Source organism: Frankliniella occidentalis, unplaced genomic scaffold (assembly GCF_000697945.3).
Source record: "Frankliniella occidentalis isolate FOCC.00 unplaced genomic scaffold, Focc_3.1 Scaffold11, whole genome shotgun sequence".
In the NCBI taxonomy this organism is placed as follows: domain Eukaryota; kingdom Metazoa; phylum Arthropoda; class Insecta; order Thysanoptera; family Thripidae; genus Frankliniella; species Frankliniella occidentalis.
This window is the reverse complement of record NW_026267141.1, coordinates 2,688,140-2,702,488: the sequence shown is the minus strand read 5'-3', so window position 1 is coordinate 2,702,488 and position 14,349 is coordinate 2,688,140. Positions and strand designations below refer to the sequence as shown.

Below are 14,349 nucleotides of genomic sequence, written 5' to 3'. Positions count from 1 at the left end.
CCCGCCCCGCCCCGCCCTAAGACGCTGGTGTTTGCCTTCGTCAAATTAGCGTGGCCGTCGGGGCGGGGAAGAGGCCAAGGGTGAGGAGTGACAGACGTTCTTACTTTTTCATTATTTTCACCAGGATCAGGACCACCACCAACACCGCAAAAGCATGATAAATATCGAATCTGCAAGGAAAAACGTTGTGTTTAGACACCGCGATCGTTCCAAGCGATCAATCCATCGCAGAGAAATATTAGTTTGATTGCTCCCTCCCCATCCCCTCTTCGCAGTGGTCAAAGGATAGAACCAGCTCGACCCAGTGCGTTGCCATACCCTGCCTCCACCACCTCCATGGAGTAATATAAGAAGGAGGCTCGGCTGCCGTATTTCAGCAACTGAAAGCGGGGCCCGGCTCACGTCCGTATTTGGGGAGTTTGTCAAAAGTCGCCACTAGCCAAACGCTAGTGCCGCTGTGGCTACGACTGCTGAAGAGCCATAGCAACGAAATCGCCTAGTGGCAAGAGTTGCATGCTTCTAGACTCGGGCATGTTTCGGAACCATTCCATTTAGCGCAGCAGGGGATCCATCTTTCTTATTACTCCGTGCATCGAGTGCCTCGCCGACGCAGGTGTCGTCGGCCGCCGGGCCGAGCGCCTGCGGAGTCCCGGGTAGGCCTCCCACCTGGGCGACCGTGTGTAGCGGGCATGCCTACCTGTCGGGCGGCATGGCAGAGCTCACCCGCACTACTTCCAGCCTCTTGAGGATCAGTGACGCACAAACGAGTTTAGCGAGGTGGGAGGTGGGTCAGTCATGTCCAAACAGCCACGCTCCCCTTTCACACTCTTCTTTTTCCCCGAGCGTCGGCAGTGGGCGTGGGCAGTGGGGATGGCGGTATGCGAAGGTCGGGGTAGATGGCAAATGGCAAGCTGATCGAACCATGAGGCGCTATTCAACTAGCCAAAATGAGACGGCTCGTTCCTAATGTTGACGGCTCATTTCCACCGATCCGCTTTAGAAAGTGAAAGTGAAAGTACATATGCACGTATATTTATCCCATTCAAATACAAGAACGCCCGAATTTCCGTAGTTTTCTGTCCTAACTGACACTTTCTTCACGACACTGCTCCCCATGTTTTTCCAATGGAGGACCTCGCGCGCGCGGCGAGAGTTGATAAGATCGCTCACTAGCGCTCCTCGCGGCCACAACTTGCACGCGCCATCGTCATGGTTGTGTTCCGAGCTCCGCGCAGGCAGATCAAGTGGACCTGTCGGTGAGCCGCACGATAACGTAGAGGTTAGGACGCGCTGCCGGTACCTCACTCGGTACAAGTAAGTAAGTGAACAACAGACTCTGTCGCGCATTGTAAGAAGTTTCTTTTTTACTTGTGGACGTGGAGCGATAAAATTTGGTTTGTATTACTAAGATTTGAGTCGAAAATGTTTGTTATAAACCGTAATGCCAGAAAATTGCAGTGAGGGGGAATACCCGAATGGGAGGAAATGTCGGTACCAAGCCCGGTGCCGGTACAGATCTGGTCTATGTGCCATATAGTCAAGCCACATATTTCTTAGTTCTCAAATTGTAACGTGACTGTTACCGGCGTTCCCTGTCCTGTCATGTCCAGGTTCTGGAAATATAGTACCTCAGGAGGGGAGTGACGTCACTGCCACACAGCTGTGCTCGTGCCGCCCTGCCGCCCCACCGCGGCTCTACTCCGCGCTTCGGCGACACTCCCGTTCCCAGCCGCGGCGCGCATCGCTCCTCGTGCGGCTAGTGCGTTGCCTGGCCATGGAGTGCGACTGCGATATGTCCGCGGAGGCCTTCGACGGCACCAAGCAGCCACCCAAGGTCCTACCGTGCGGGCACACGGCCTGCCTGCAGTGCCTGAGGCGGCTGCCCGGCAGGAGCTGCCCGACCTGCCGCCGGGTGAGTGTCCCTGCCCTGGGGTGGTGTCCCGTGCCCTCCGCACCCTCCGCCCGCACCCCCCCCCCTCCCCGCCCTCATCTGATTGGGACCTTGACTTCCGCAGGACTTCAACGGCCCGCTGGAGGGACTCCCCACTAACTTTTCACTACTGAAGTTGATGGAAGGAATGAAACTGGACAGGTGAGTTAGCGCGCGCGGAGCTGGCCACGCCGCTCAAGTGTTATTTGAGCTACATGTCTCGACTTGACTTGCCTCACAGTACTCCCTGCGCCTGGTGCTCGGACTGCCGCGCCGCCGCCAGGCCCCGCTGCTGGGAGCAGGCCCACGACGTCCTGCCCGTCAGGAGAGCCCTGAAGCACCACCTGCAGGGCGCGCTGCAGCAGGCCACCGAGCAGCTCCAGGGCCTTCAGGACCGGTGTCAGGACGTGCAGGCCCTGGCCGCCCTCATCCTGCTCACCGGCGAGTCCTGGGACGTGTCGTTGCGGGGCGGGGACCGCGAGCTGATGGGCACCCTGTGCAACACCGAGGAGCCCCTCAGCAAGGCCCTGTGGCTCCTGCTGGCGGCGAGGGCCGGGCTCACCGAGGTAAGCGACACAGTGTTCTCTGCAATCCTTTTACAATATCCATCCACACATAGTTTACTTCACTTTCGATTGGGTTTCCCGCTGACAGTCAGCATGACGTCAAAATAGTCCCCTATTTTGACGTCTTCCATGAGTCACGAAAGACGTCAAAATAAAGGACCATTTTGACGTCATGCTGCAGTCAGTGCTCAAATTTCTCCTCGGGAGAGGAAAGCTGCTTGAACTTTGATGAACCTCGCTACTTAAAAAACTCTGTTGATCTTCGGCCTTCCTTGACATACTTTTGTACACTTTGGTAAACTGGCCGAACTTCGATAAACTTCGATCGAAATTAACGGACTTTAAAATGTAAATTGCTACGAACTTCAGCCATTACCTTTGAACTTGACTCTAGCCGAAAGTTGTGAGCTTTGACTTCAGTGTCCCATTCATGACAGGGCATAAGGTTGGAGCTCTACGCCGGACTTCTTTTCTGGTTACACAGGTTGGGTGATCCGCGCCGTCTTTTTTTGTGCTTTAGACGGTGCGGTGCTCAAAGGGAACTTAGGCAAGTGTAAATTCCCGATCGTGCCCAAACTCGGTATATTTGCTTCTTATCTATGTAGGTGACGAATGCCGACCAAATTTTTTCCTGAGAGTCATGTGCCGAAACTCCCTATAAAAGCCGTATAATAGCGTATAATTTCAAAAATACAAATTTCTACTTTTGTACAAATATTAAGTGATATTCTGACTCAAAATGAGCGGTTTTGGGGGGGGGGGTAGTTCCTCTGCAACTTTTCGATTTGAGACCTCCTTCCGTCATTTTTGGCCCAAATTCAATATTTTTTCCATTATTGCCTCCCCTAAAGTACCCTAGAAATTGACACTCAGGAAAAAATACTACCGTCAGTCGTCATCAACATAGATAAGAAACAAATATACCGAGTTTGGGCAAGATCGGGAATTTACACTTGCCTAAGCCCCCTTTCAGTGCGGTAGACATGGTAACTATGCGATTTGCCATCCCTCCGTACAAGTGTTTTTGTTTTGTTTTGTTTTGGTCAGGACCGAGCTGCAGCACGGAATCCACCACCTGCAGCTGCACCGACTACAGCTGCACCGACTACAGCTGCACCACCTGCAGCAGCGCCACCTGCTGATGCACCGACTGCAGCTGCACCACCAGCTGCTGCATCACTTGCAGCTGCACCACCTATTGCTGCACCACCTGCAGCTCCAGATTCACCACCCGCAGCTGTACCACCTGCAGCTGCACCACCCGCAGTTGCACCACCTGCAGGTGCAACCCCTGCAGCCCGACTCACTCGTGTCTCACCACCTGCCGTGGTGCGGCCCACGCGGGTGATGAATGTGCGGAATATCAGCCAGAGTGGACCCGACGACACGCAGAAGGTTGCCGCCCTCCGTTTCGTCGAAAATGTAATTAACTGACAAAAAATATCTTACCCCTTTTCCCCAAGCGAGCCGTCAAGTGACTCTGAGAGTGACTGTTCTGCCACAGGTGACGCGGCTGTCTCACGTGTACTGCGACAAGGACCCCGCATGGAGCCTTCATCTGCTGTGGCGCGCTGCGCCCACGGTGTTGGATTTGGGTGTGATGTACCCCCGCGAGGCCCACCTGCTCGCGGTGCACGCCATGCCGCGGCTCAGGAGGCTGTACGTGTTTTCTGGTGACGCCCTGGACGCGCAGCCCCCCGTGCTGCCCGCGCTCCCTCCTGGACGCCGCGGCCTGCAGTTGCTCAAGGTGTTGGGCCTTCCACGCGCCACGACACTCTCCCTGCTGCAGGCGCACGGCGAGTCGCTGGAGGACCTGCAGCTGGAGGTGGGCACTGGCACGGACACGGACAGTGTGTGGCGAGAAAGCTGCGGCAGCCTGCACTCGCAGCTGGAGCAGTGCGGCCTGCGGGTGCTGCGGAGGCTCGTGCTGGTGAGGTCAGGGCTGCATGCGCACTCGGCACTCGCGTGTGTGGGGCAGCGCGCCCAGGTGCGGGGGGTGCTGCCCGGGGTCGAGGTGCTATGCAGCAGGTGTAGCTATGCGAAGGCGGGTCAAAAGGTATTCAATTTCGGAGGGATGAGCAAAAGCACTGCATCGACCTGCTGTGAGGATGACGCGGATTCAGAGGAAAGGATACTGAAAAATTTAATGAATTACCACTTAAATGGACCAAAAAGTGTAAATCTAAATAATCTACGCCGCTTGGGTCGCCAGATTGCATTTCTAAACATGAGAGAGCTACAGCCTACAGCACAGCCCTCCTCTTAAATTTGTATCATCTGCTTTCAAGATCGATTCTTGATTGAGATTTTAAAAACTGCTGATTGCAAAGTTACCGGGTATCTCACCTCGCCTCAGCGCCGGCCGGGAGCGCCTGCGGAGTCCTGGATAGGCAGCCCAGCGGGGCGGCCGTGTGCGGCGGGAGTGCCTACACGCCTACCCGCCGGCGCCGGGCGGCGCGGCGGGGCAGCGCTACTTCCCACTGTACCGGGTGTTGCAGAAAAGACACAGGTGCGGGCGGGTTTGCCTACCCTCGACTCGGCGGGCGCACGGGTCCCCTCCTCACCTCTCCCCAGACCTGGACCCGTGCGCCCACCGAGTCGAGGATAGGCAAACCCGCCCGCACCTGTGTCTTTTCTGCAACACCCGGTACTTCAGGTTCGTCAGGCACGCCTTCAGGCACGCCAGGGTGATCCTAGAGTCCCATATAGGACTCTAGGTGATCCGACCCGACATACCGAAAGAATTTGGTTTGTTCGGGGATTCGGCTTAGTGTCTTGTACCAGACAGGAATCCGAGTCCGCAACTCGTCCACGTCCACACGTGCTTTTGCTGCTTTCCCTTATATTGATTGTGGTTCTGTTCTTTTCACAGACATGTCTGAATGTAACAATAGCAAATTGCAAAGACTGCAAAATGACTGTATAAGATTTATCAGTGGAGTTAAAATTTATGAACATATTATGCCGATTTACATTGAGCTGCGCATACTAAAAGTTGTTAAAAGGCGTGAATACCACACTGCCCTATGAATTTGGAAAACTATCACCACAAGAACCCCGTCCTACATGTTCCAGCAATTCAATTTCACTGCCTCCAAATGGCAAAATACAATAAGTCCTTCACAGTACAAGCTGCCAAGTTATGGAACAGACTAAAATTTGAATCACGAGTTTATACCATGTTTTAATATAGGAGTTTTGCTACATTATGTAAAAAAAAAAAAAAAAAACCTTGATTAATAGACCACCTTTTAATTTTTGAAGAATGAATGAAATTATTTTGACTAGGCCTATATGTGGTTCACATTTGTGTTCCTTAAAAGATACATTGGTATTTGGTAAATTTCAGTGACGCACCATTTGTGACTTAACATCAAAACCCCTTGGGATTTGCAGTAAAATTGGGCTTAGGCACAGTCTTGTAAAGATTCTATGAAATGTTTTGAATAAGAACAAGAAAATTTGTCAGGAAAAAAGACTATTCTACGAAGTAACCACATCATTTCATTTCATTAGTAAAATCTGCAACAATTCTGTTCACTACCTTTCCTCCCCTGGCCTATCACAACTGCATAAAGCTCAAACTAAAATACCCGCATTGACATGACATAAAGTCATGGGAATGACTATTACAGATTTAAATGATTAGTAGAATATTATAATATCGGTATGAATTTGAGCTTGAGTAGTACGTGCAATATTCACAAATAAAGCGGAAAAAAGCATTGTCCATTTCATTTTTTGATTAGATAGATGCAAGAGCAGTAGTTGTACAAATTCATTTATTTACACCAGAAAATCCAAATTGGGATTTATGGAAAAGAGAAATGATTAAGCTAAATCAGATATTTATGTCACAGTACTGTTCAAAGAATAATAACATTAATCACAGGTTCACATGTCTCCTTAATTAATAACTATGTTGGACAGTCATAGATGTTAATAGAGCGGTCTTCTGAACATGACACAATTTTGTTACCTTCAGGGTTGTACTTGACTCCCCAGACCTGCAATAATAAAGATACATATGAAGATACCGAAAAATAAAACTTTCCCTGTAAACCAAGAAAAAGTTCAAAGAGAGAATATGTAAGGGATTTGTCTTGTAATTACCTGATCAGTATGGACAGAGAGGGTGCTAATACACTGGCGCTCTTTAAGCTCCCAAACTTTAACTGTGTGGTCAGAGGAGCTGGACACAAAGTGGTTTTTATCAGGACAAAATGCTACACTCAAAACCCACGAAGCATGTCCTGAGAGTGTTCCAACAGCATTGGCGTGTTGGCTGTAAATTCACACAAAACAAAATGATTGAATTTCTTTTTAAGTTTAGGGAATAACCAAATGAAATCTTTACACCATTATAACACAGATAGAACTATAATGGGTCTCAACTTACACATCATAAAGTTTCATATGACCATCATCAGAGGCAGTTAATAGAAGTTGGGAATCGGGTGAGAAGCATAGGGAGCGAATTGGCATAGCGTGTCCTTCCAATGCATGGACTAGTTTGCCAGATGCTACATCAAATATGTCAATCATCCCATCAATAGCACCACTGGCAATGTACTTTCCATCAGGGCTCTGAAATTAAAGTAACAAAAAGTAAGTTTCAAACTGTAATTGTTGTTTGGTACACACTACCAAACATAACTTACATAAGCAATACTGAGCGCAAATTTTCCTCTTGTGTCCAAAACTTGTTCCTGCTTCTTAGACTCTACACCGTACATAATGATTTTACCAGCATGGTTTCCAGATATGACATATTTATCATCAGGTGAAAAGGCACAGGTCCAAATATCAACAGACCCCACGTCCATTGAACCTATTTTTTCACCAGATACAAGATCCCACAGTCGTAAGGATGAGTCAAGGGAAGTGGATGCTAACACTGCAAAAACAATTACTTTAGAAGGAAAGCTTGTTCATAAACACAACATTTGTTTCCAGCATGGCAAATTTATCAAATTGCACATACTATTCCCATCAGAACTAATTGCAACAGATACAACTCCTAGAGCATGTCCTTCTAATCTGTGCTCCAATTCAAGACGGTCATTATGGAACCTCCAAACTTTGACTAAATCGTCCACACTTCCTGTCACAATAAATTCAGATGGAGGATCTCGATGAATGGAATCCCTGCCGAAAGGAAATACTTTTAGTGCTTCATAACAGAGGGCATGAGTAATACTATTGAAACAATTAGTGACAGCAACATACCTCGAATTCTCATCATGGTTTTCACCATTTTCTTTCTCCTGCTCTTTCCTTGTCACCTTTCCCCATGCTACACTCCAAATACTGTCGTCATGCGCATTTTCCTTTTTATGCAGGAGGGAGTACTGGAAAAGATATAGAATGTTAGTTGCAACATACACTTTCACAAGTTTTAGCGAACATGAATGCTAGTTTAAACAACAAAATATGTGGAAATATGACAGGATAACAAAGCTTTGACAAGTTTCTAAAACAAGTCAAAATACACAAATGTTGGCGATGAAAGGTTATCCACCCACGGTTCTATGCTATTTATGTTAATTATGGGTGGCATATACCGTCGATAACTAAAGAAAACATGTATTCGAAAGTTAGGCTAAAAAATTACCATTTTTTGTGAAAATTAACAGAGATAGTGAACCGAAAACTCAAAAAAGCATTCGCCGGTTATGGACATTTGTCGAGAACCTAACAAATAAAACAAATAAATTCATCACAACAAAGAAGAACACAAACAACAAGAAAAGCTCAATCAGCTTTGCCAACAGAAGTAGTTACTGTGAATCTTAAAGTACGGTTGTTCAACATAAATATTGATTTTAGAAGATATGTTAGTACTTTCAACGACGTTTTATTTGTTTATTTAGTGAAAAATTCGTTGTAAATTATAGTACAGGTAAAACTGCGAGCTACTGAAAAAAATTGTGTTGGCACTTTTTTACGCTGTCACCGTCTTTTATAAAAACGAAAGTTTTCGCTATCAAAACATAGGAAGGCTCAGACTCACCATTTTGCCTGTGTTTATGGGGAAGATTTGTTGTGGTGCATTTTTGTATCGTTTGAAATACTGATTTTCGACTGGAACAACATTCTGTTGGTGGAAGTTCTCGACGCGAGAAATCTGTATCGAAGGTTAGGGCTGCTCTGAAGTTCGGTCGTCGCGCAGAGCAGTCGCGGTGACGAACACACGGAGACACATCCTACACCTACATCGACCAGGGGGGACCCAGATAACACTTTTCTCGCCGATACTCGCACCGAGGGAGTGTGCGGATAAGGTAAGCGTCTTCTCCCTTACATACTTTGATATGTGATGTGTCAGGGACATGAGCCAAAACAGACCTGAAAGTCAGAGAATGGGGAGAGGCCAGAGGTTAGACACTTTCATCTCATGGTTGTAATTAGCTTCTGCGTTCAAATTTGTAGTACGTTGCTCATGATCCCAGCCTCTTGTAGTTCCATAAGATTATCCTTTTTTAATACGAATTGATAAGAAACTACTGTGGCATTCGTTTTGTGACTGCGTAGGGCACCATTTTATTTATTGGGTAAAAGAACCTGTCACAATGATTCAAGTTCGAAGGTGTCGCTTACTTCTTCCCAAATAATGTAATTTATCTTGTAGTGATTGTAGTGTGTCCTAATAGACAATGTGCCCCAGCGGCAAAAGTCAATTTGGCAATGTTGCATTGTCTATTAAACAGCGTTCAAAGTAAGGTTTTTGACCAATATAAAAATCATAAAAATTCTCTAGTATATGACCAAAAAGACGTTTTGTTTCACTTGGTGTACTCTACGTGGGTCTCCAGCGGTTCTAGCAGAAAGATTTGCGACGTTGCCACGCTCACAGTCACATCGTCTATAGTGTATTTTTTATATATATCATAAACTAACAGTTCTCTACTAAAACTAGTCTACGCATCACTATTCCACGGCTTATCCCGTGTGCTTTTGGCGTCATGGGGTACTTGTGTCTGAGTGATTGGTGAGTGCGCGTGCAGTCAGTAAGCCCAGCACATTATCTCCTTATGGGATGGTCTCTGCCACTGTACTTAGGCCCCTCCCCCCCTCTCTGCTCTCGTTTTTACATTCTCCCCACCTCCCCGTCCCCCGTCCTGTCTGGCCGTGGTGGGATGCGCCGTGAGCGCGGCGGGTGGCCCTGGCGGGTCCATGTGTGGACATGGCCGTCCCGCCAGGCCCCTGCCAGTTGACCTCTCTCCCCCCCCCCTCCCCCCTTCCCCCTCTCGGTGCCCACTGTGCCCTGATCCTCTTCTTCCGGGTGCAGCAGAGCCCGAGCCCTCTTTGCAACTCAACACAGAGCTCATTTTTTAGTCGCCGGTTCGACTCGTTCTACGAGAACATGCGCCCCACCCGCCCCCTTTCCCCGTCCCTGCCCCTTTGGAGGACGAACACCTTGCTGCCTTGCTATCGAAGTCATGTGCGTGTGTGTGTTCGTGTGTGTGCGTGAGTCATATCAGCGAACCCCTCCTCTCATTTCACCCACCCCAGAGTGACGGGGGAAGTGAAAGGAAGTGAGTAGGGGGGGGGGGGGTAGGCGCCACGCCGTCGCGACGCCGTTCATGCCCATGGAAGGGGGGGGGGGGGTCTGCGAGGTCCCCGCCGAGGGTGTGTCTGTCGCGCTCGCGGCCGCGGCCGGCGGGGCAGGTGGCTAGCGAGGCGTGAGCTAACGGGCGGGCTGCCGTTCCGAACGATTTGACTGCTGGATTGGCCTCCTCCTGCGAGGCGGGGAGGAGCGGTGCGGTGCACCCCTCGTTACTCGGCTCTTTTGGCTTCCATTGGCGAGCAGAGGCCACTTACTTACACTGCCCTAACGTCTGCTGTGCGGTCGCTGTGCGGCCCCTAACGTGCGCTGCGTCGAGTAGTCGGCACGCTGCTGGACGACCCCAACGTGCACCACCATTACCATCGTGCAGTATTGGGTGTATCTTTGAATGCACGTCGCCGTGGTCCGTGCAGCCCTACCCAGCAATGTAATCCCGTAACACTAGGGCACCCGGTACCACGTGATTCAGAGCACGCGCCGCTGTCGGCGGGGTTGCCTACTCTGTCCGCCCGTAAGGCGCCATATCCCGTAGGGTATGCAATCTCGCAACACCGTGGCGAGTGCTCTGAATCACCCGGTACCGGGTGTAACAGTCAATACGCAGCAGTGTTGCGGGTTTGCCTACTCTTTACACCCGTAAGGGGCCATGGCCCCTGCGGCCATAGTGAGTAATGCAACCCCGCAACACTGCTGCGTATTCACAGTTACACCCGGTACATACTAGCATAATGTGTGCTGGAGATATCGATTCATTTTGCCATGGCGGGCACAGGGTAACTTCAAGCTCTGTTTTCAATGAAGTCGCACGTTCTGCGCGGGTGGAATTTTAGGTGTTGGTGGGCGCTACGTCACACGTAACCACAATGTGGTCACGCTGTGTGTGTGTGTGTGTGTGCGCGCGCGCGTGTGTGCGTGTATGTGTGCGTGTGTGAGGAGCGCGGTTGGTCCGGCTGAGGAGACGCGTGACTGCGTTATCCAGGCTGTTAATGGCAGTGACAGTCACCCCCCGCCCTCCCCCTCTCCACGCTTCCCTCCAGGCGTACTCAACTCAGAAAGATAGCATCACACTGGAGAAAGTGCACAGCACAGGAGGCAGGCAGCTGAGCCAGGCAGGCAGGCCGGCCTGGTTTGTGCTGGTCAGGGAGGCAGCTCCCGCCCGCTCCTCACGTGCACACACACACACACGCGCACACATACGTGGCACAGGCTGACCACACGAGTGTGCACTTCGGTGTGCACTGTGGGTTGTCTTCACACAGGGGGTATTATAAATCAAGGTATTTTCTGTAGCACAGCGACTCTGCTGTCTCCAAGAGCTGGGCACCTTGGCTGGCACCCACCCACCCGAGATATCCTCAAATTTACAGTGTACAGGTGTTTACCAGTCGCTCACTTTGTTTATTAGTGTTTTAAGAAACACTATGCCAGTAGAACCCCGGAAGCCCACCTCCCCCCCCCCCAAAAAAATAATAATAATCAAATGTGGCACGTGCCATTTTTCTTTAAGACTCACCATAGCCAGTAGGAAGAGGCAGCATAGTCTAGAGATACCATATTTCGTGTATCCCGATGCAAAACTGAGCAGGTTCGTGGGCTCAGCGATAAAGTGCTATGGATTGCATAATGCTATTTAATGTGTTTCTTTAACACTTTTCTTCTTCTTTTTTGTTGTTGTTGTTTCGCCTCCCGGACTATTTTTACCCGGCGGTCCACCCAAGCCGTGTGTTTCATGCTAATTGTGGAGACGCCTGGCTTCATCCTGGCGTGTGCAGCCGGCATGGTGCTGTACCGCTGTGTAATGAAGGCGTCATATCACACACACCCACGCACACACTCACACACACACACACACGCACACACACACACACACACACACACACACTATCACACCCACACCCACACACGCACACTATCACACACACACACACACTATCACACTATCACACACACACACACACACACACACAGGCGCGCGCGCGCGACGTGCATTTGCATGGCGAGGGTCCCGGTGTTACGCGAAGTGTTACGCCAGGTTCAACAGGACACCACGTCCGTCTCGGGCCCTGCTTACACCTGCCCGCTATAAACATAGAACAAAAAACAAAACAAAAAAAAACTTACTTTTGCCATCATCTCATTTCTCGTGGTTTTCAAATGAACTGGCGTAGTTATGTTTAGCGTATGGCGCGGGCGGCGGCTGGTGACGTCAACCCCGCACCCTTATAGGGACCGCGGGCTGCGCTGTTTGCCGTGTTCAGCGCAGAAACCAATCACACTGTGTGTGTGTGTGTTTGTGTGTGTGGCGTCTGCGTCCGTCTGCTGGCATCTAGGGACACGGACGTGGACATATCACAAACAATGCGTCATTAGCCGATGGTGCGCGGACTGCTGCGCGGGCGGAGTCAGGGAGACGGCGCCAGGCAGTCCAGTGTGCGATATGCACACGGGGAAAAAATATTTGAAAAAAAATTGAATTGGTTTGCCGTTGGTAACGCTTTGCTTTGTTTTTCCCTCCAGCATGACGTGTGATGACGCTGCCCGTGTCGTCCTACGAGGAGCTGCTGGTCCGGGTGCGCAGCCTGACGCATGAGACGATCCAGCTGCAGCGCGCGCTCCAGGTGGACAACGACCGCGACCACAACCACAATGGTGAGACAAGGCTAGGATTGGTAAAGTTTGGAATTGCCGTTCCCTAATGGCACGCTGCTGCCTTAAAATAATTTTTTTTGAGGCTTTTTGTTTGATGTAGCACGAAGGAATTTTTCCAACGAAGACTGGTAAAAAGTAGTACGGGCACGAGCGCTACAATAAATATACCGAAATATTTATTTCTCAAAACTTAACTTCTGAATTCATTTTACGCTCAGATCAATTCACGCCATGCCACTGTTATTCAAACACTGTGATGTCACATTTATACGACTGTGACTCGTGTCACAAATTAACGTGACAAAGGTACACCTTTGGTTTGAACATCTGTCCGCAGGGTAAAGAACTAAACATTTGCCAGATTTGCAGGCTGGAAAAGTAAAGCATTTTTGTCGTTTCATAACATGTTGTATGGTCAATTCAGGGAGCACCATAAAATATGTTTGATGCATTATCGTGTTTGTGATAACCAATAAAAATATGGTTTCCATCACGTTGTCATTGTTGTCTCGCCTATATTTTATAGTGCTCCCTGAGCCAACCATTAGATGGTTGCCATCGCTTATTATTTTTCTGGGTGTGCCTGCTTACATGCCCGTAGCCCTGCTTGAGGGCAGAGCGGATGCAATGGTTTCGTCACCTTCTAACGAACGTGACATGATATTCCAAGCAATGTGACACAATTCACATTGTATTGAATGTGAGTCTGCTTTTTAAAGCTAATTAACGGCCCTTAGATCAACTGATAAAAAATTTGGAGTCAAGAGAAAAATTCTACCGTATTTTCATTCCATTGATTCAACGAATACGTTTTCTGTTCGTACGCATTACATTATAAGACATTGTTTGAAATTGGTTCGCAATTACAAACCAGCCACAAATCTTTTGCAAGGTGTAGAGTGTGGGCCGTTGCGACTTATAGTGCCTTTCCTCAAAACTGAGGCTCTAATCCTCACATTTGCTTGCACCAGATTCAGCTTGCATCTTTTTGTCACTGTGACCCCTTGGCGCTGTCGGTCTGATGTGCGCGCTCTGTTGTAGGCCCCGTGCCGGCTTCCGAAGTGACGCCGCCCCCTCTGCCTCCCCGAACCTTCCGCAACGGCGACAGGTGAGTCACTCTGCACACTGTTGGCAAACGGTGAGCTATACGACGTAATTACGTTAACGCAGATCGTTATCAATTCTGCCGAGAGAATAGAATCGCAGAAGAGATTAGGCCTTGAAGGTCCTGTGTCAGCTGGTTTCGTCTAAGATTTCTTAGGTTAAAATCTCAATTATAGCCTGGATTTTGCTCCAATTTCACTCACGAACGAAAACGGATTCATTCATTTGTGGTCGTGGTTCCTGTTCCCTGGGCCGAGCAGCGTACCAATTTTGTGAGTTTGATCGGAGTTTGACGACATGCCACATTTGAAGGCAAAGTTGTTCCCGCGTCGTTCGTCGGCCCCGTCGGCCCCTGTTCCTCCCTCCTGTGCTCGCGGGTCCAACACCGCAGCTCCGCCGCTTCTCCGCCCTGCCCTGCACCACTTCGCTGTCGCCGCTTCCACTTCAATTACTAGAGCAGGACGACGGCAGCTGTGGCAGCTGCGGCAGCTGTTGTGCCGGTAGGTGCGGCGCGGCTCGGCCGGCGGGCC

The 14,349-nt window shown here is 49.6% G+C and overlaps 3 protein-coding genes across 6 annotated transcripts in view; 2 read left to right on the top strand and 1 right to left on the bottom strand.

Annotated features, from left to right (window-relative positions):
- Positions 1-1,188: 1,188 nt before the first annotated feature.
- LOC113217539 (uncharacterized) lies at positions 1,189-6,528 on the top strand. Of its 3 annotated transcripts, none has more exons than XM_052277640.1 (6): positions 1,189-1,314; positions 1,611-1,912; positions 2,016-2,092; positions 2,172-2,496; positions 3,544-3,918; positions 4,001-6,528. In XM_052277640.1, exons 2-6 carry the CDS (start codon positions 1,775-1,777, stop codon positions 4,760-4,762), a joined length of 1,677 nt encoding a protein of 558 aa, XP_052133600.1. In that variant the 5' UTR covers positions 1,189-1,314; positions 1,611-1,774; the 3' UTR covers positions 4,763-6,528. The 3 variants fall into 3 exon arrangements, with proteins under 3 accessions (XP_052133600.1, XP_052133599.1, XP_052133598.1); XM_052277639.1 differs by having other exon boundaries at positions 1,221-1,318; XM_052277638.1 differs by having other exon boundaries at positions 1,280-1,394.
- LOC113216672 (WD repeat-containing protein 61) lies at positions 6,262-8,657 on the bottom strand. 2 transcript variants are annotated; one of them, XM_026436473.2, is made up of 7 exons: positions 8,510-8,657; positions 7,726-7,847; positions 7,481-7,644; positions 7,158-7,393; positions 6,896-7,083; positions 6,610-6,781; positions 6,262-6,503 (listed from the first exon to the last, which is right to left on the bottom strand). In XM_026436473.2, exons 1-7 carry the CDS (start codon positions 8,510-8,512, stop codon positions 6,414-6,416), a joined length of 975 nt encoding a protein of 324 aa, XP_026292258.1. In that variant the 5' UTR covers positions 8,513-8,657; the 3' UTR covers positions 6,262-6,413. The 2 variants fall into 2 exon arrangements, with proteins under 2 accessions (XP_026292258.1, XP_026292249.1); XM_026436464.2 differs by lacking the exon at positions 8,510-8,657 and adding an exon at positions 8,111-8,266.
- Positions 8,633-14,349, top strand: part of LOC113216618 (adenomatous polyposis coli protein) — a 65,328-nt gene continuing 59,611 nt past the window's right edge. The window contains exons 1-3 of the mRNA XM_052277633.1: positions 8,633-8,780; positions 12,584-12,715; positions 13,757-13,823. Coding sequence (XP_052133593.1) covers positions 12,595-12,715; positions 13,757-13,823 — 188 coding nt within the window. The 5' untranslated portion in view covers positions 8,633-8,780; positions 12,584-12,594. The remainder of the gene's footprint in view (positions 8,781-12,583; positions 12,716-13,756; positions 13,824-14,349) is intronic.

What these genes read in the sequence shown, in the direction of transcription:
- LOC113217539 (XM_052277640.1), top strand. Translation starts at nt 1,775, where the DNA reads ATGGAGTGCGACTGCGATATGTCCGCGGAGGCCTTCGACGGCACCAAG. An exon ending in CGAGGGCCGGGCTCACCGAG is followed by an intron (nt 2,497 to 3,543) that starts GTAAGCGACACA and finishes TGTTTTGGTCAG; the next exon opens with GACCGAGCTGCAGCACGGAA. An exon ending in CCCTCCGTTTCGTCGAAAAT is followed by an intron (nt 3,919 to 4,000) that starts GTAATTAACTGA and finishes GTTCTGCCACAG; the next exon opens with GTGACGCGGCTGTCTCACGT.
- LOC113216672 (XM_026436473.2), bottom strand. An exon ending in AATTAGTTCTGATGGGAATA is followed by an intron (nt 7,394 to 7,480) that starts GTATGTGCAATT and finishes TTGTTTTTGCAG; the next exon opens with TGTTAGCATCCACTTCCCTT. An exon ending in TCTCTGTCCATACTGATCAG is followed by an intron (nt 6,504 to 6,609) that starts GTAATTACAAGA and finishes TTATTATTGCAG; the next exon opens with GTCTGGGGAGTCAAGTACAA.